The sequence below is a fragment of the Lipotes vexillifer genome, unplaced genomic scaffold (assembly GCF_000442215.2).
Source record: "Lipotes vexillifer unplaced genomic scaffold, Lipotes_vexillifer_v1.1 scaffold342, whole genome shotgun sequence".
Taxonomy (NCBI): domain Eukaryota; kingdom Metazoa; phylum Chordata; class Mammalia; order Artiodactyla; family Lipotidae; genus Lipotes; species Lipotes vexillifer.
The window spans coordinates 2493987-2506375 of record NW_006786802.1 but is presented as its reverse complement, the minus strand read 5'-3'; the positions used below and the strand labels follow the sequence as shown (position 1 = coordinate 2506375).

The window sequence follows — 12389 nt, the reverse complement described above, 5'->3', positions numbered from 1 at the left end:
TATGTAGGGAAATAGGACCTCTGTATTGCTGGTGTACATTGGAGAGAGTATAAATCGGCACAATCACTCTAGTGGGAAATTTGGCAGTATCTAGTAAAGTTGAAGATGCATATTCTGTGACTCAGCAATTCTGCTTCTCAGGGTAGTTCTTAAAGAAAATTCAGCATACAAGTACAGAAATGTGTTCATTACAGCATTTTTGTTATAGTGAAAAATTAGAAACCTCAATTTCCATTGGTTGGGGAATGAACGCAAAACATGGTAGTCCCTATGAAGGAATATTTTTAGCAGTTAAAAATGAGATCTACACGTAGCAACATTAATCTCATAAACATATTGAATGAAAAAACAAGTCGTAGAATGCTACTTACAGTATGATACCATTTATATAAAATTTTAAAACCACACATACAAAAGATACTACTAAACTGTTTATGGGTACATATATAATCACATAGTAAGTGTAAAAACTCGGATGGGAAGACTCAGACTATACAGTGGTGCTTATCTTTGGGGAAGAAGAGTCCAAAGGGAACTGGCTGTTTCTGTAGAATCTGAAGCAAACATGGCAAAATTTATTTGATATGTTTAGATTTGTTAAATCTGGCAATTGTTACATGAATGTTGGTTATGTTCTCTGGTTAACTACTTATTTTCCACTTCTTTTGTTTTGATATGTATTTCATACTTTTTAAAAACTTTTAGGTAATCTCAGGAAAAGCGATTAGGGAAGTTAGATTTGGAAGATGAGAGAAATAAACCAATTTGTGAGATTAGCCAGAGAGGCATAAGTTGTGATTTTATATCACTGTCTAAAAGTAATATAATTTAATGAGTTAATTTCAGTTTACTTTTAATTATCTAATTTGTATATTTTACCCTGTGTTAATTACAAAAAAAAATCTCATTTTTTATTTTTAATATCAGCTTAATTGAATTTTTTCACAAGATGAAGAAATGGGAAGACATGGCAAACCTACCCGCACAGTTCAGAGAACGGACTGAGAGATTAGAAAGAAACTTCACTGTTTCTGCTGTAATCTTTAAGAAATATGAACCCATTTTTCAGGACATTTTTAAATATCCTCAAGAGGAGCAGCCTCGTCAACAAAGAGGAAGAAAACAGCGGTATGTTTTTATATTTGTTAAGCAGGAATACACATTTGTCTGTACTACAGTTTTGATCCCTTAGTTTGTGTCCCTCAGTTTATTTTGCTGGTCTTAAGAAACAAATGTGATTCCATAAGTAATCTTTTTTTCCAGTAATAATTTCTTGCTTTTCATTGTATGTTAACTCTGAAGAGTTTGGCTTCTTTCACGTTGCAAAATGTGTGGAATCTCTGTTTCTACAAACTTTCCCTGTTCATTTAAGCAACCGAAAATGCAAAAATCAGACCTTAGATACTCTCACCAGTTAGCAATCTTGGGTATAGAATTTGACTACTTAATTTTCTGTTATCGACGATATTGACTATTTCTGTTATTTTCTACATATTATGATACATATAGACTATTTTTTTATTTGACTTTTATGTCAAACTGAATAGTAAAAAAATCCCCCTGAAAAGGCTTTTCTATGTATTTTGATGTTTAACAACCAGTGAAAAGTGGAGAAACTGGATTGGGGGGAGAATAGTGGAACTGAAAACTGAAACTATTATGAAATTCTGCTTCTGACTAAGTCTGCAAGTCTGTAAACTTATTCTGGCTCGATGTTTTCCATCTTTCTTGGTAGATAAGGGCAATTATAGGATACAGATTCTCTACTTTTATCATGAAAGTTTTTTTCATAAAGTAGAAATGAAAATTTGTTCTTAAAATAGAACTAGAAAAATGTTGACAAGAAAAGTAGGGGAAAAGAAGTTATTGTAATTGAATGAATAATGTTTGCTTCTCTTTCAATATAAAAATGTTCCCAAACTGTGAAGGATGTTTACAGTAAGTGAGCAGCTTTAAGAAATAAAACAATGTTCATTTTTATATACTTGACCCCACTGATAGGGAAGCAGCTGGTCTAGTTTGCTTGCAGTTTTAGGGAATTGTCTATTTATAATTAAGTATTCTAAAGTTTGGGTAGAAGCTTGTTTCTGAGTCTAAGTGAGGCTGATATGATCATTTATGGAAAGATATAGAATATCATCTTTCTTTGAAGTGTTGTAGAAAATGATTTCAGATTGTATTTGCTTTGATATTTATTAGGGTGTATGGACTACCTAATTCTAATTCAGAAAATTCTAATAAGTTTATCTAAAAATTTTACATCTATATCACCCTGTATACTTTTTATTAGTACTTTTGGCTAATATTAGTAATAGTAATGTATACCATTTACTGAGTATTTATTATGGGGCAGGGACTCTTCTAAGACTTAAGCATGTATTATTACTTCAGTTAATCATTACGACGGCTTTATGAGGTTGATACTGTTGTTACAGGTGGGGGGAAACAAGCCTTTGAGAGGTTAAGTAATTTGGCCAAGGTCACATAGTAAGTGTGGAGCTCTTATTGAAACTTAAGTAGTCTGCCTGTAGAACCCGTGTATTTCACCACGACTCAGTACTGCATCTCACACACTGGTCTTTGAAAATTTCTCAGAGTATTTATTGAGAGCTTACTGTATGTAGGATACAAATGTTAAAAAAAAAACCAAAAAACACAAAAACCCAGAGTCACTGTCTTTTGAGAGCTTACAGTAAGTATAGTCAGGGAGAGGCATGTATAAGTGCAAAAGATAATAGAAATGTAGGACTTTTTTTTTTTTTGCGGTACGCGGGCCTCTCACTGTTGTGGCCTCTCCCGCTGCGGAGCACAGGCTCCGGACGCGCAGGCTCAACGGCCATGGCTCCCGGGCCCAGCCGCTCCGCGGCATGTGGGATCTTCGCAGACCGGGGCACGAACCCTCGTCCCCTGCACCGGCAGGTGGACTCTCAACCACTGCGCCAGCAGGGAAGCCCGAAATGTAGGACTTTTGAGGCAAAAATAAGCCACTCTGTATAAGACAGGTAAGGTTCCATGGAGTAAGCAGAAATAGGACTGGAAGGATGGGTAGGATTTTGATAGGTGAATTTGGAGATACAGGTAGCCTTCTATGCAGAGGATGAAGAATGAAGACACAAAGCAGCAAAGTAGGAGGAAATTTGGCTAAGTAGGTTGAGTTTGTTCTAGAGTTCTAGAGCCAGTTTTTGGAGTGGCTTGAGTGTTGTTTTTTTCTTCCAGTTTTATTGTGGTATAATTAACATGCAGCAGTATATAAATTTAAGTTGTACAGCACAATGATCTGACTTACATACATCATGAAATGATTACCACAGTAAGTTTAGTGAACAGCCATCATCTCACTTAGAAATACAAAACTAAATAGAAAAAAATTTTTCTTTGTGATCAGAACTCTTAAGATTTATTCTCTTAACTTTCATATATAACATACAGCAGTGTTAATTATATTTATGTTGTACATTACATCGCTAGGACTTATTTATCTTATAACTGTAAGTTAGAATGGCTTCTAAAATGTTTGACTTTTATCTTGCTAGGTATCAAAACTAGGTAGTTTATCACGTACCTATGGTGGGGAGGCTACTTTTTAAAGCAGGGCAATGACGTTTAATCCTTGCCATCGACTGGTGAATTAAATACAGTATTGTACCCAAGTAGAATGATCTTTTAGCAGATGGAGAGACTAAGGCACATGGAGAGCAACTGTACTTAGCTAATGACAGTGCGGGAACTAAACCCCAGTCTTCAGATTCTTCTCTTCAAAGCACCCTTGTAGAATAAGGCTATTGGATATGGAGCCAACAGATGTCTTATCTAAACGTTGGCAGAGGATTTGGTAGAAAAGCCAAGTTTAAAACAGGTCTGAAACTCCCTGTAGCAAACATCTTAACAAATATAACAGGTACACTTTTATTTTCCCCCTTCCTCCTCCCTGCAACAGGTACTCCTAATGATAGAAATATAAGGAATTATGGGGAGCCCCGAATTTACATTAAAAAGTCCTTTTGTGGGACTTCCCTGGCGGTCCAGTGGTTAAGACTCCGAGCTCCCACTGCAGGGGACACGGGTTCAGTCCCTGGTCGGGGTAAGATCCCGCATGCCATGCAGCACAGCCAGGAAAAAAAAAAAAAAAAAAAAATCCATTTGTGACTCGATATATAATCTGGAATGTCTTTAGGGAGGGAGGGTTTACATTTCATCAACTATGGTGGAGGGGGAAAAAAAGTTGGAGGAATATCTGCCTGCATACATGGGTCTTAAAGCAGCATTAGCCTTGCTGATGTCATCAGAAGAACTATTGTTACTCGTTTTATTTTCTACCTTACTTACCTTGACCTGCAAAAGCTTTTACACTTCTTCAGAATTTTCTTCTAGGATGAGTGCTTTCCCTTGCTCCCAGCTATTCCCTTACCAGTATTTGGTTGGAGCAGAACTTCTTGCACATTTTCCACGTGAAATGAATCTGCTGTCACTCCCTCTAACTGTGGGTTTTGTTTCTCACCTAGTTTGCAGTCATTTGTCGTGTCTTTTTCTGATTCTTCTGTTATCTCATGACTTTTTTCTCCCCCAAAGGCGACAGCCCTGTACCGTGTCTGAAGTTTTCCATTTTTGTTGGGTGCTTTTTATATATGCAAAAGGTAAGGAAAGAGGGATATTTATTTAAATACTAGTTTATTTAAAAGTTCAGGTACTACTATTGTCAACCTATAATCTGTATCAGGAAAAGATTCTCACTGAAAAATTTCTCAAGGATTTTAGTTCCAGGTTCTTTTTTAAGTATTGCCTTTTCATAAGAGTCTTTTGAAATTCTTTACAGTATCCCAAACTTCCTTCATTAAATGGAAAATCCTCCGTTTTGTTCTTACACAACATTTTTTCCAAAGCACATTATCTCTGAATTATGGACTGAAACACATTAGTGTGTCTGTGCTTATATCTTGGGCTGTATTTTTCACGAGACATGTCTTATTTAATTGAGTGGGACTGATCGTTCTCAGAGTAGTTCAGATTACTTTTTACATCTTGTTCAGATAAATATGCTTGATCAAATACCTTTAGATACAACTTATTTTCTCTACCTCCTCTTCTCACTTAACCTGTCCAAGGTCTGCATTCAGTGAAATACATTTTTATTATTATTATTGTCCTCTCTGTATTTTTTTAAATCAGGAATGAATTGACTATCACTAAGTTTATTGAAATGAAATATAAAATATGTGTAAAATTTATGCAGCTTATTTCTAGGCACAGTGTCTTTTTTTTTTTAATTGAGGTATAGTTGTTTTACAATGTTGTGTTAGTTTCTACTGTACAGCGAAGTGGAGTTCCCTGTGCTATACAGCAGGTTCTTACCTCTCTGTATTTCTATGTAGAAATGATTCTTACTAATATATAGAAGAGCAGAAAGTACAGTTACACAGCTTTTTCTATAGATTATGTAGAATGCCTTTGCCATTAAGATATCCCAATAAAATGCAAAGTTAAAATCAAAGAATTAGTAGAGCTGGCAGGTGTTTCATAAATATAAGAGGTTCTCATTATTAGATCAATTTGCCCAACTTATTTAAAGAGTCAGTAAATGAGGCCCAGAAACTAGCTGCTAGAAACAGAGCTAGGATTTAAATCCACATCTCCTAGCTCTTGGTTTCATGCCGCATGTGTAGGCCCTCTAGCAGGGATGTGTCACTCCCTTGGTGTCAGTTCAATTTGTCTGATTGTAGCTGGTCCTTTCTAGCTAGTTAGGTTAGAACTTATCCTTCCTTCCCTGAGTTGCATGCTTTATTGAAAAGAAAAATCTTTCTTTTGTCAAAAATAAGCTCTTGGTTATTTTTGCTTTCCATCACACTGGATGTTTCTTTAGCAGAGATGAAGGTGGTGTGATCAGTGGCATGAAATTTAGAAAGACTTAAGAGCATATAAACTGTTTTCATGATGGTTGGAACATTTGCTACCACTTGGCTTACTGTGGCTGGTGTTATGATATTAGTCTTGACAGTAGATTGTGGGCAGGTATATCTGACTTATAGGATTTATATCTGTTTTATGTCTTTTATGGCATATGTATACTTGGAGGTAAGTATTTGGTACTATATAAATTATTGGAAGAGAAGTGTATTGTCTTTATTTAGGTTTTGGTCTCACTTGGTCAACTGGGGTGGCATATTTTTTGTCTCTACAATTAACTCAGTGTTTGAGTTTTACCTTACTGTTATTAATTCCATATATAATTATTTGGTCTAAAGAGCCTTTGTCTACCCATGATCGAGCACTATGATCGTTTATGATTCACTAGGATCTTTTCCAATAGAGTAGTTTAGTTGGTTTTATTCAGTTCTTGATTTAGTTATTTGGGGGAAGGTGTACTCTTATAGACACCTTTTTCATGACTTTGTCTGCAACAGTGGGCATCCCAGATTATCTCATTCCTGATAAACAAGCTAACTTTTACCTGTTATCTTTGTTGACTTCCAATGGCAAGTACACACCAGTGACAAGTTTGGGCTTGTTGTCATGAAGGGCTTTGTGGACTGAAGACTGTTAGGTGCCACTTCCTGTTTTACATGTTATCCCAAGTCTTCAGTCAGATTATCTTTGTTGATTGAAAGATAAAATATCTCATGAAGTGAGATTTATTTCTAAAGTCAGGATTTGAAATGTAGAGTATGTCATGATGGGAGAGTCCTGGAGTTTAGATTCTGATCTTTAGAGGCATTTCAGATTTTTGTTAGAAAGTCACTGTGCTGCCAGTTATTTCCTTCCATGGCAGGTACACACCAGCGACAAGTTTAGGCTTGTCAGTGTGTAGGGCTTTGTAGCTTGAAACTGGTAGGTATCACTTCCTGTTTTACATTTGAGGAATTGAGTATATTTTAATATTAAGCATCTTTTTTGTGAAACCACACAAGTTAGTTTGGTTATATCAATGCAAAGTTTAGCCTATTAATTATCATTTGTCTTTTTGGCAGCAGAAAACTATTTTTTCTCTTTAATCCATTTAAATTGATTTGTTGAAATATTTCCATCTATTAAAAAAAAAAAGAATTGCTTATCCTGCTGTGCTGAGGTAAGTGGTAACTTTCTTTAGAGGAAAGGAGAGAAAACAGCCTGAAACAGAGTAGTGTGAGTGTGTGTGTGTATGCATTTGGGTAGTCATTTAGTGTGAAAATGTCAAGGTTTAGGAATAATTCTTCAGATGTATGTTAGCTATTTAAGTTGAATTCATCTGATGTTATAACAGTGTAAAATCAATATGAAGCATATATATGCAGTGTTTAATGCTTAAAGATACAAAAAAAATCTAGAAATAATTCGTAATTTCTAAGAATAATAAAACTGTTTTAACTGCCTGTAAAACCTGTTTTCAATGTTAGAGTTAAACCAGAACTACAGAAATGACATGTTTCTTTAGGTTTAGGTTTTGGTTTATTTTTTTGTTACCAAGCATCAACAATTATTCCTGGGTTACTAGCTCTAGAACTGAAATATCTTTTATTGTGGTCCTGTTGCGTTAATTTATATGAGCTTGTATTACTACATCAAAAAGTATTTAAAATATTACTGTTAGGAGTCTGATTATAGTTTCTGGTCTTTTTAAAATACATACATGAAAAAATAATTATATTAATCATTTCTTCAGCTTTTCCCATCTAAGTATTTCTACCAGTTTTCTTGACAGAAAAATATTTTCATACCAAACAATTTCTTACAGCTTGAGATAATTTATGAAGTTGTTTGTGTTCAGAATTTTCAAAAGAAAAAACAATGATGATAAAATTTTGATCAGCTATTAGGCATTTAATAAATGCTTATTTAATGAATATTAATGAATGGCATTTTTAGTAAAGTTTTGGTTTTTCTTAAACTCTTTTTTTAAAAATACTTATTTTTTTAATTTATTTATTTGGTTGCACCAGGTCTTAGTTGCAGCCAGCGGGCTTCTTAGTCTTACTCTTATCTATCTAGTTTAATAAATTTCTAAGAGTTTAATATTTCAAACTGTAAATTTGCCAAAACACTTTCTGTAGCTCTTGAGTCAGCTTTGTACACTGTTGTATAATGTTATTTTAATTAAAGGAAGAAATTATTTTAAAAATATTGTGAAGTTGATGCAAATTTAACTCTATAATTGTTTATAATCCTGTAGGTAATTTCCCCATGATTAGTGACGATTTGGTTAATTCTTATCATCTGCTGCTGTGTGCTTTGGACTTAGTTTATGGAAATGCCCTTCAATGTTCCAATCGTAAAGAACTTGTGAACCCTAATTTTAAAGGTAAGTTTGTAAATCAAAGACTATCAGACAACTCACATTTCTACATTATGTTTATTGTTGGGAGTTGTACACATACTACAGCTTTCCTAGCGTCAGAGAACATAAATGCTTTTCAAAGCTTCATCACCATAGTTATCCAGAGTACTTATAACTAGGAGTTGAGCTCTCTGTAAAAATATTTATGGAAAAAGAAATTGCAAATATCACAAAGTTTAAAGTCTTAGATGACAACTTTAGAAGTTTCTGAAATATATATTCAACAAGAAGAAGGAATTTAAAAATCTGGAGTAGCAAAGATGACATTAGAGCTGACGGTGGTTTTCTACATTGGCAAGTTTCATGGCTGACACACAGGAGGAGGTCAAAGCAGATTTATTGAAAGAATCTCCATTTCAGATCTTTTCTATAGAAGAGGAGTAGCTATGGTTCTAAAATAAGTAAAATGAATTTTCAACTCTAAACTAAAAGGTGTTTGGAAATAATAGTTATTTTGGCAATCCATTTAGTAGGCTTTAAGGTATATAATTTCTATGAATGGTATATAGTAAGAGACCAAATTATGTATAAAGCAAATATTAAAAAGTATTTATTGGGCTTCCCTGGTGGCGCAGTGGTTGGGAGTCCGCCTGCCAATGCAGGGGACGAGGGTTCGTGCCCCGGTCCGGGAGGATCCCGTGTGCCGCGGAGCAGCTGGGCCCGTGAGCCATGGCCGCTGAGCCTGCGCATCCAGAGCCTGTGCTCCGCAGCGGGAGAGGCCACAGCAGTGAGAGGCCCGCGTACCGCAAAAAAAAAAAAGTATTGAGCTAGTAAATAATGCTGCTGCTATTTGAATAATACCTTGGTAGGATTCTGAGTGATTGTCAGTTGTGGGGTGGTTACAATTAGAATTTCAGCTTGTCTGAATCTCAAGGTAGATTTTTAAAGTTAGTGGAGTTAATTACTTCAGTTGCTTCTGGTTTGGTAAGTTTAATGTTCTCTGTATTCTGTCCTTTCTTTTATTTCCTTCCTAACTCCCTTTTATATTTTTATATAGCTGCTTCCCTTCATTTTTTTCCCTCTTCTTTATTTCTCTTGCGTTGAGTCTAGAACAAGAAGGGCTGTAAATTAATATGATAAATTAATACGATAAATACATATAATTAAATCAAAGTATATAAAGAGTATGTACTTTGAACATTTTTTTCAAAGTGCTATTTTTTATTTGAATGTAATGCTTATTGGCAAAATTTTATTTTTCTGGTTTTTAGATCTTACAGCAATATACTAAATATACTAATTTTTTAGCTTTTCTTTTTTAACCATCTCCAGGTAGATAACTGAATAACCAGAATCTTTTGAGCAGTGATACACTTTACCTCTATTTGCTATTTTTGAAGTATATTTAAATAGAGTCAAATTAGGCCCTTACACTATTTCCTGTACACTCATATGCTAACTCAAGTGCTGATTAGACTCTCTATTATTTATATTTTAGTTTATTACAGTTTGGTTTATGGAATGCTACCTGCTATCTCTATGATTTTACCCATCACAGGTCTATCTGAAGATTTTCACGCTAAGGATTCTAAACCTTCTTCTGACCCACCTTGTGTCATTGAGAAACTCTGTTCCTTACATGATGGCCTAGTTTTGGAAGCAAAGGGAATAAAGGAACATTTCTGGAAACCCTATATTAGGAAACTTTATGAAAAAAAGGTTTGTAAGTAGTAAAGAAGTAATTTGAAAATATCTTCTGAGCAAAGACTTGATTTAATATGGTGACTTAAGGATCTTTTCTTTCATCATAGCTCCTTAAGGGAAAAGAAGAAAATCTTACTGGTTTTTTAGAACCTGGGAATTTTGGAGAGAGTTTGTGAGTACTTCTGTTATAAACGTACTTTAATGTTTTAAATTATGTATCTAGGAAACCTCAGAGTTTCATGTTTTTTTGTTTTTTTTAAAAATTTATTTAATTTATTTATTTTGGCTGCATTGGGTCTTCATGCGGGCTCTCTCCAGTTGTGGCGAGCAGGGGATGCTCTTCATTGTGGTGTGCGGGCTTCCCATTGTGGTGGCTTCTCTTGTTGCGGAACGTGGGCTCTAGGTGCGCAGGTCTCAGCAGCCGTGGCACGTGGGCTCCAGAGCGCAGGCTCAGCAGCTGTGGCACACAGGCCTACTTGCTCCGCGGCATGTGGGATCCTCCCGGACCAGGGCTCGAACCCGTGTCCCCTGCATTGGCAGGTGGATTCTTAACAACTGTGCCACCAAGGAAGCCCGAGTTTCATGTTTTTATTGTTTATATCCTGGAAATTTAGCGTATGTCTTATGGCAGAATATAGGGATGCAAAAAAAAATTCTATCAACTATTACTCGAACCACATGTTTTAGATTTATTGAAAACTGTATGGCTGTTCTTTAACGCTTTAATAGTTAAGCTTTTGGATCATGATTTTTGAAATAAAGAAATTCTTTTGGAACTACACAGGTGAAGAATGATGATGTGGAAGTACTTAGGTCTTCAAACTTGCCTGGAGCAGCTAAGAAAGATAATTAGGCTTCTCACCAGAAGCTGTACCTACCAGGCAGCTTGGTACAGGATACCCATCCTGAAATACTGTCACCAAAATATACTTACTGTACAATACATGAGCATAATGGAGCAAGCTTGCATTTTATACTCCTCAGTTTTTATAATTAACGGTGATCCCACTAAAACTTAACTTTTACAAAATTATTAGAATTTTTAGTAAATGAAAAAAATGAAACAAGTAGCCTAAAACAACTGAAATGGCAGTTCTGTGAGTATACATTTTACCTATTTTTTCCCCTATAGTAAAGCCATCAATAAGGCCTATGAGGAGTATGTTTTATCTGTTGGGAATTTAGATGAGCGGATTTTTCTTGGAGAGGATGCTGAAGAGGAAATTGGGACCCTCTCAAGGTGTTTGAATACTGGTTCAGGAACAGAGACTGCTGAAAGGGTGCAGATGAAAAACATCTTGCAGCAGCACTTTGACAAGGTGAGTTGAGCCGTGCCAGAAGAGTGGAAATACAGGAGCAGACATGCCAGAGGTTCTATTTTATTTTGGTAATTGTGTGTATAGATGTGTTTTACTTGCTTCCAGTGTGAAAAAGAAAGTTCACATCCTACTTATCTTAGTTGAAAAAATTATCTCCCAGGAGATGGAAACAACCTAAGTGTCCATCATTGGATGAATGGATAAAGAAGATGTGGCACATATATACAATGGAATATTACTCAGCCATAAAAAGAAACAAAATTGAGCTATTTGTAATGAGGTGGATGGACCTAGAGTCTGTCATACAGAGTGAAGTAAGTCAGAAAGAGAAAGACAAATACCATGCTATGCTAACACATATATATGGAATTTAAGAAAAAAAAAATGTCATGAAGAACCTAGGGGTAAGACAGGAATAAAGACACAGACCTACTAGAGAATGGACTTGAGGATATGGGGAGGGGGAAAGGTAAGCTGTGACAAAGTGAGAGAGTGGCGTGGACATATATACACTACCAAACATAAAATAGACAGCTAGTGGGAAGCAGCCGCGTAGCACAGGGAGATCAGCTCGGTGCTTTTTGACCACCTAGAGGGGTGGGATAGGGAGGGAGGGAGATGCAAGAGGGAAGAGATATGGAAACATATGTATATGTATAACTGATTCATTTTGTTATAAAGCAGAAACACACCATTGTAAAGCAATTATACTCCAATAAAGATGTCAAACAAAACAAACAAACAACACTTTTGGGGCTTCCCTGGTGGCACAGTGGTTGAGAGTCCGCCTGCCGATGCAGGGGACACGGGCTCGTGCCCCGGTCTGGGAAGATCCCACATGCCACGGAGCGGCTGGGCCCGTTAGCCATGGCGGCCGAGGCTGCGCATCTGGAGCCTGTGCTCCGCAACGGGAGAGGCCACAACAGTGAGAGGCCCGCGTACCGCAAAAAAAAAAAAAAAAAAAAAAAGCGCATCTGGAGCCTGTGCTCCGCAACGGGAGAGGCCACAACAGGGAGAGGCCCGCGGACCGCAAAAAAAAAAAAAAAAACACTTTTGAGGACCAAAAAAAAAAGTTATCTCTATGTTTACTGTTTTAAATTTTGTCAGCCTTGACTTTCAAA

The 12389-nt window shown here is 36.0% G+C and overlaps 1 protein-coding gene across 2 annotated transcripts in view; it reads left to right on the top strand.

The window, feature by feature from the left end:
- RBL2 (RB transcriptional corepressor like 2) overlaps window positions 1-12389 on the top strand; it is a 45762-nt gene that overhangs the window by 4192 nt on the left and 29181 nt on the right. For both annotated transcript variants that reach the window (XM_007459460.1, XM_007459461.1), the window contains exons 3-8: window positions 928-1128; window positions 4570-4634; window positions 8141-8269; window positions 9804-9964; window positions 10057-10121; window positions 11082-11268. In XM_007459460.1, the coding sequence (XP_007459522.1) occupies window positions 928-1128; window positions 4570-4634; window positions 8141-8269; window positions 9804-9964; window positions 10057-10121; window positions 11082-11268 (808 nt within the window). The remainder of the gene's footprint in view (window positions 1-927; window positions 1129-4569; window positions 4635-8140; window positions 8270-9803; window positions 9965-10056; window positions 10122-11081; window positions 11269-12389) is intronic.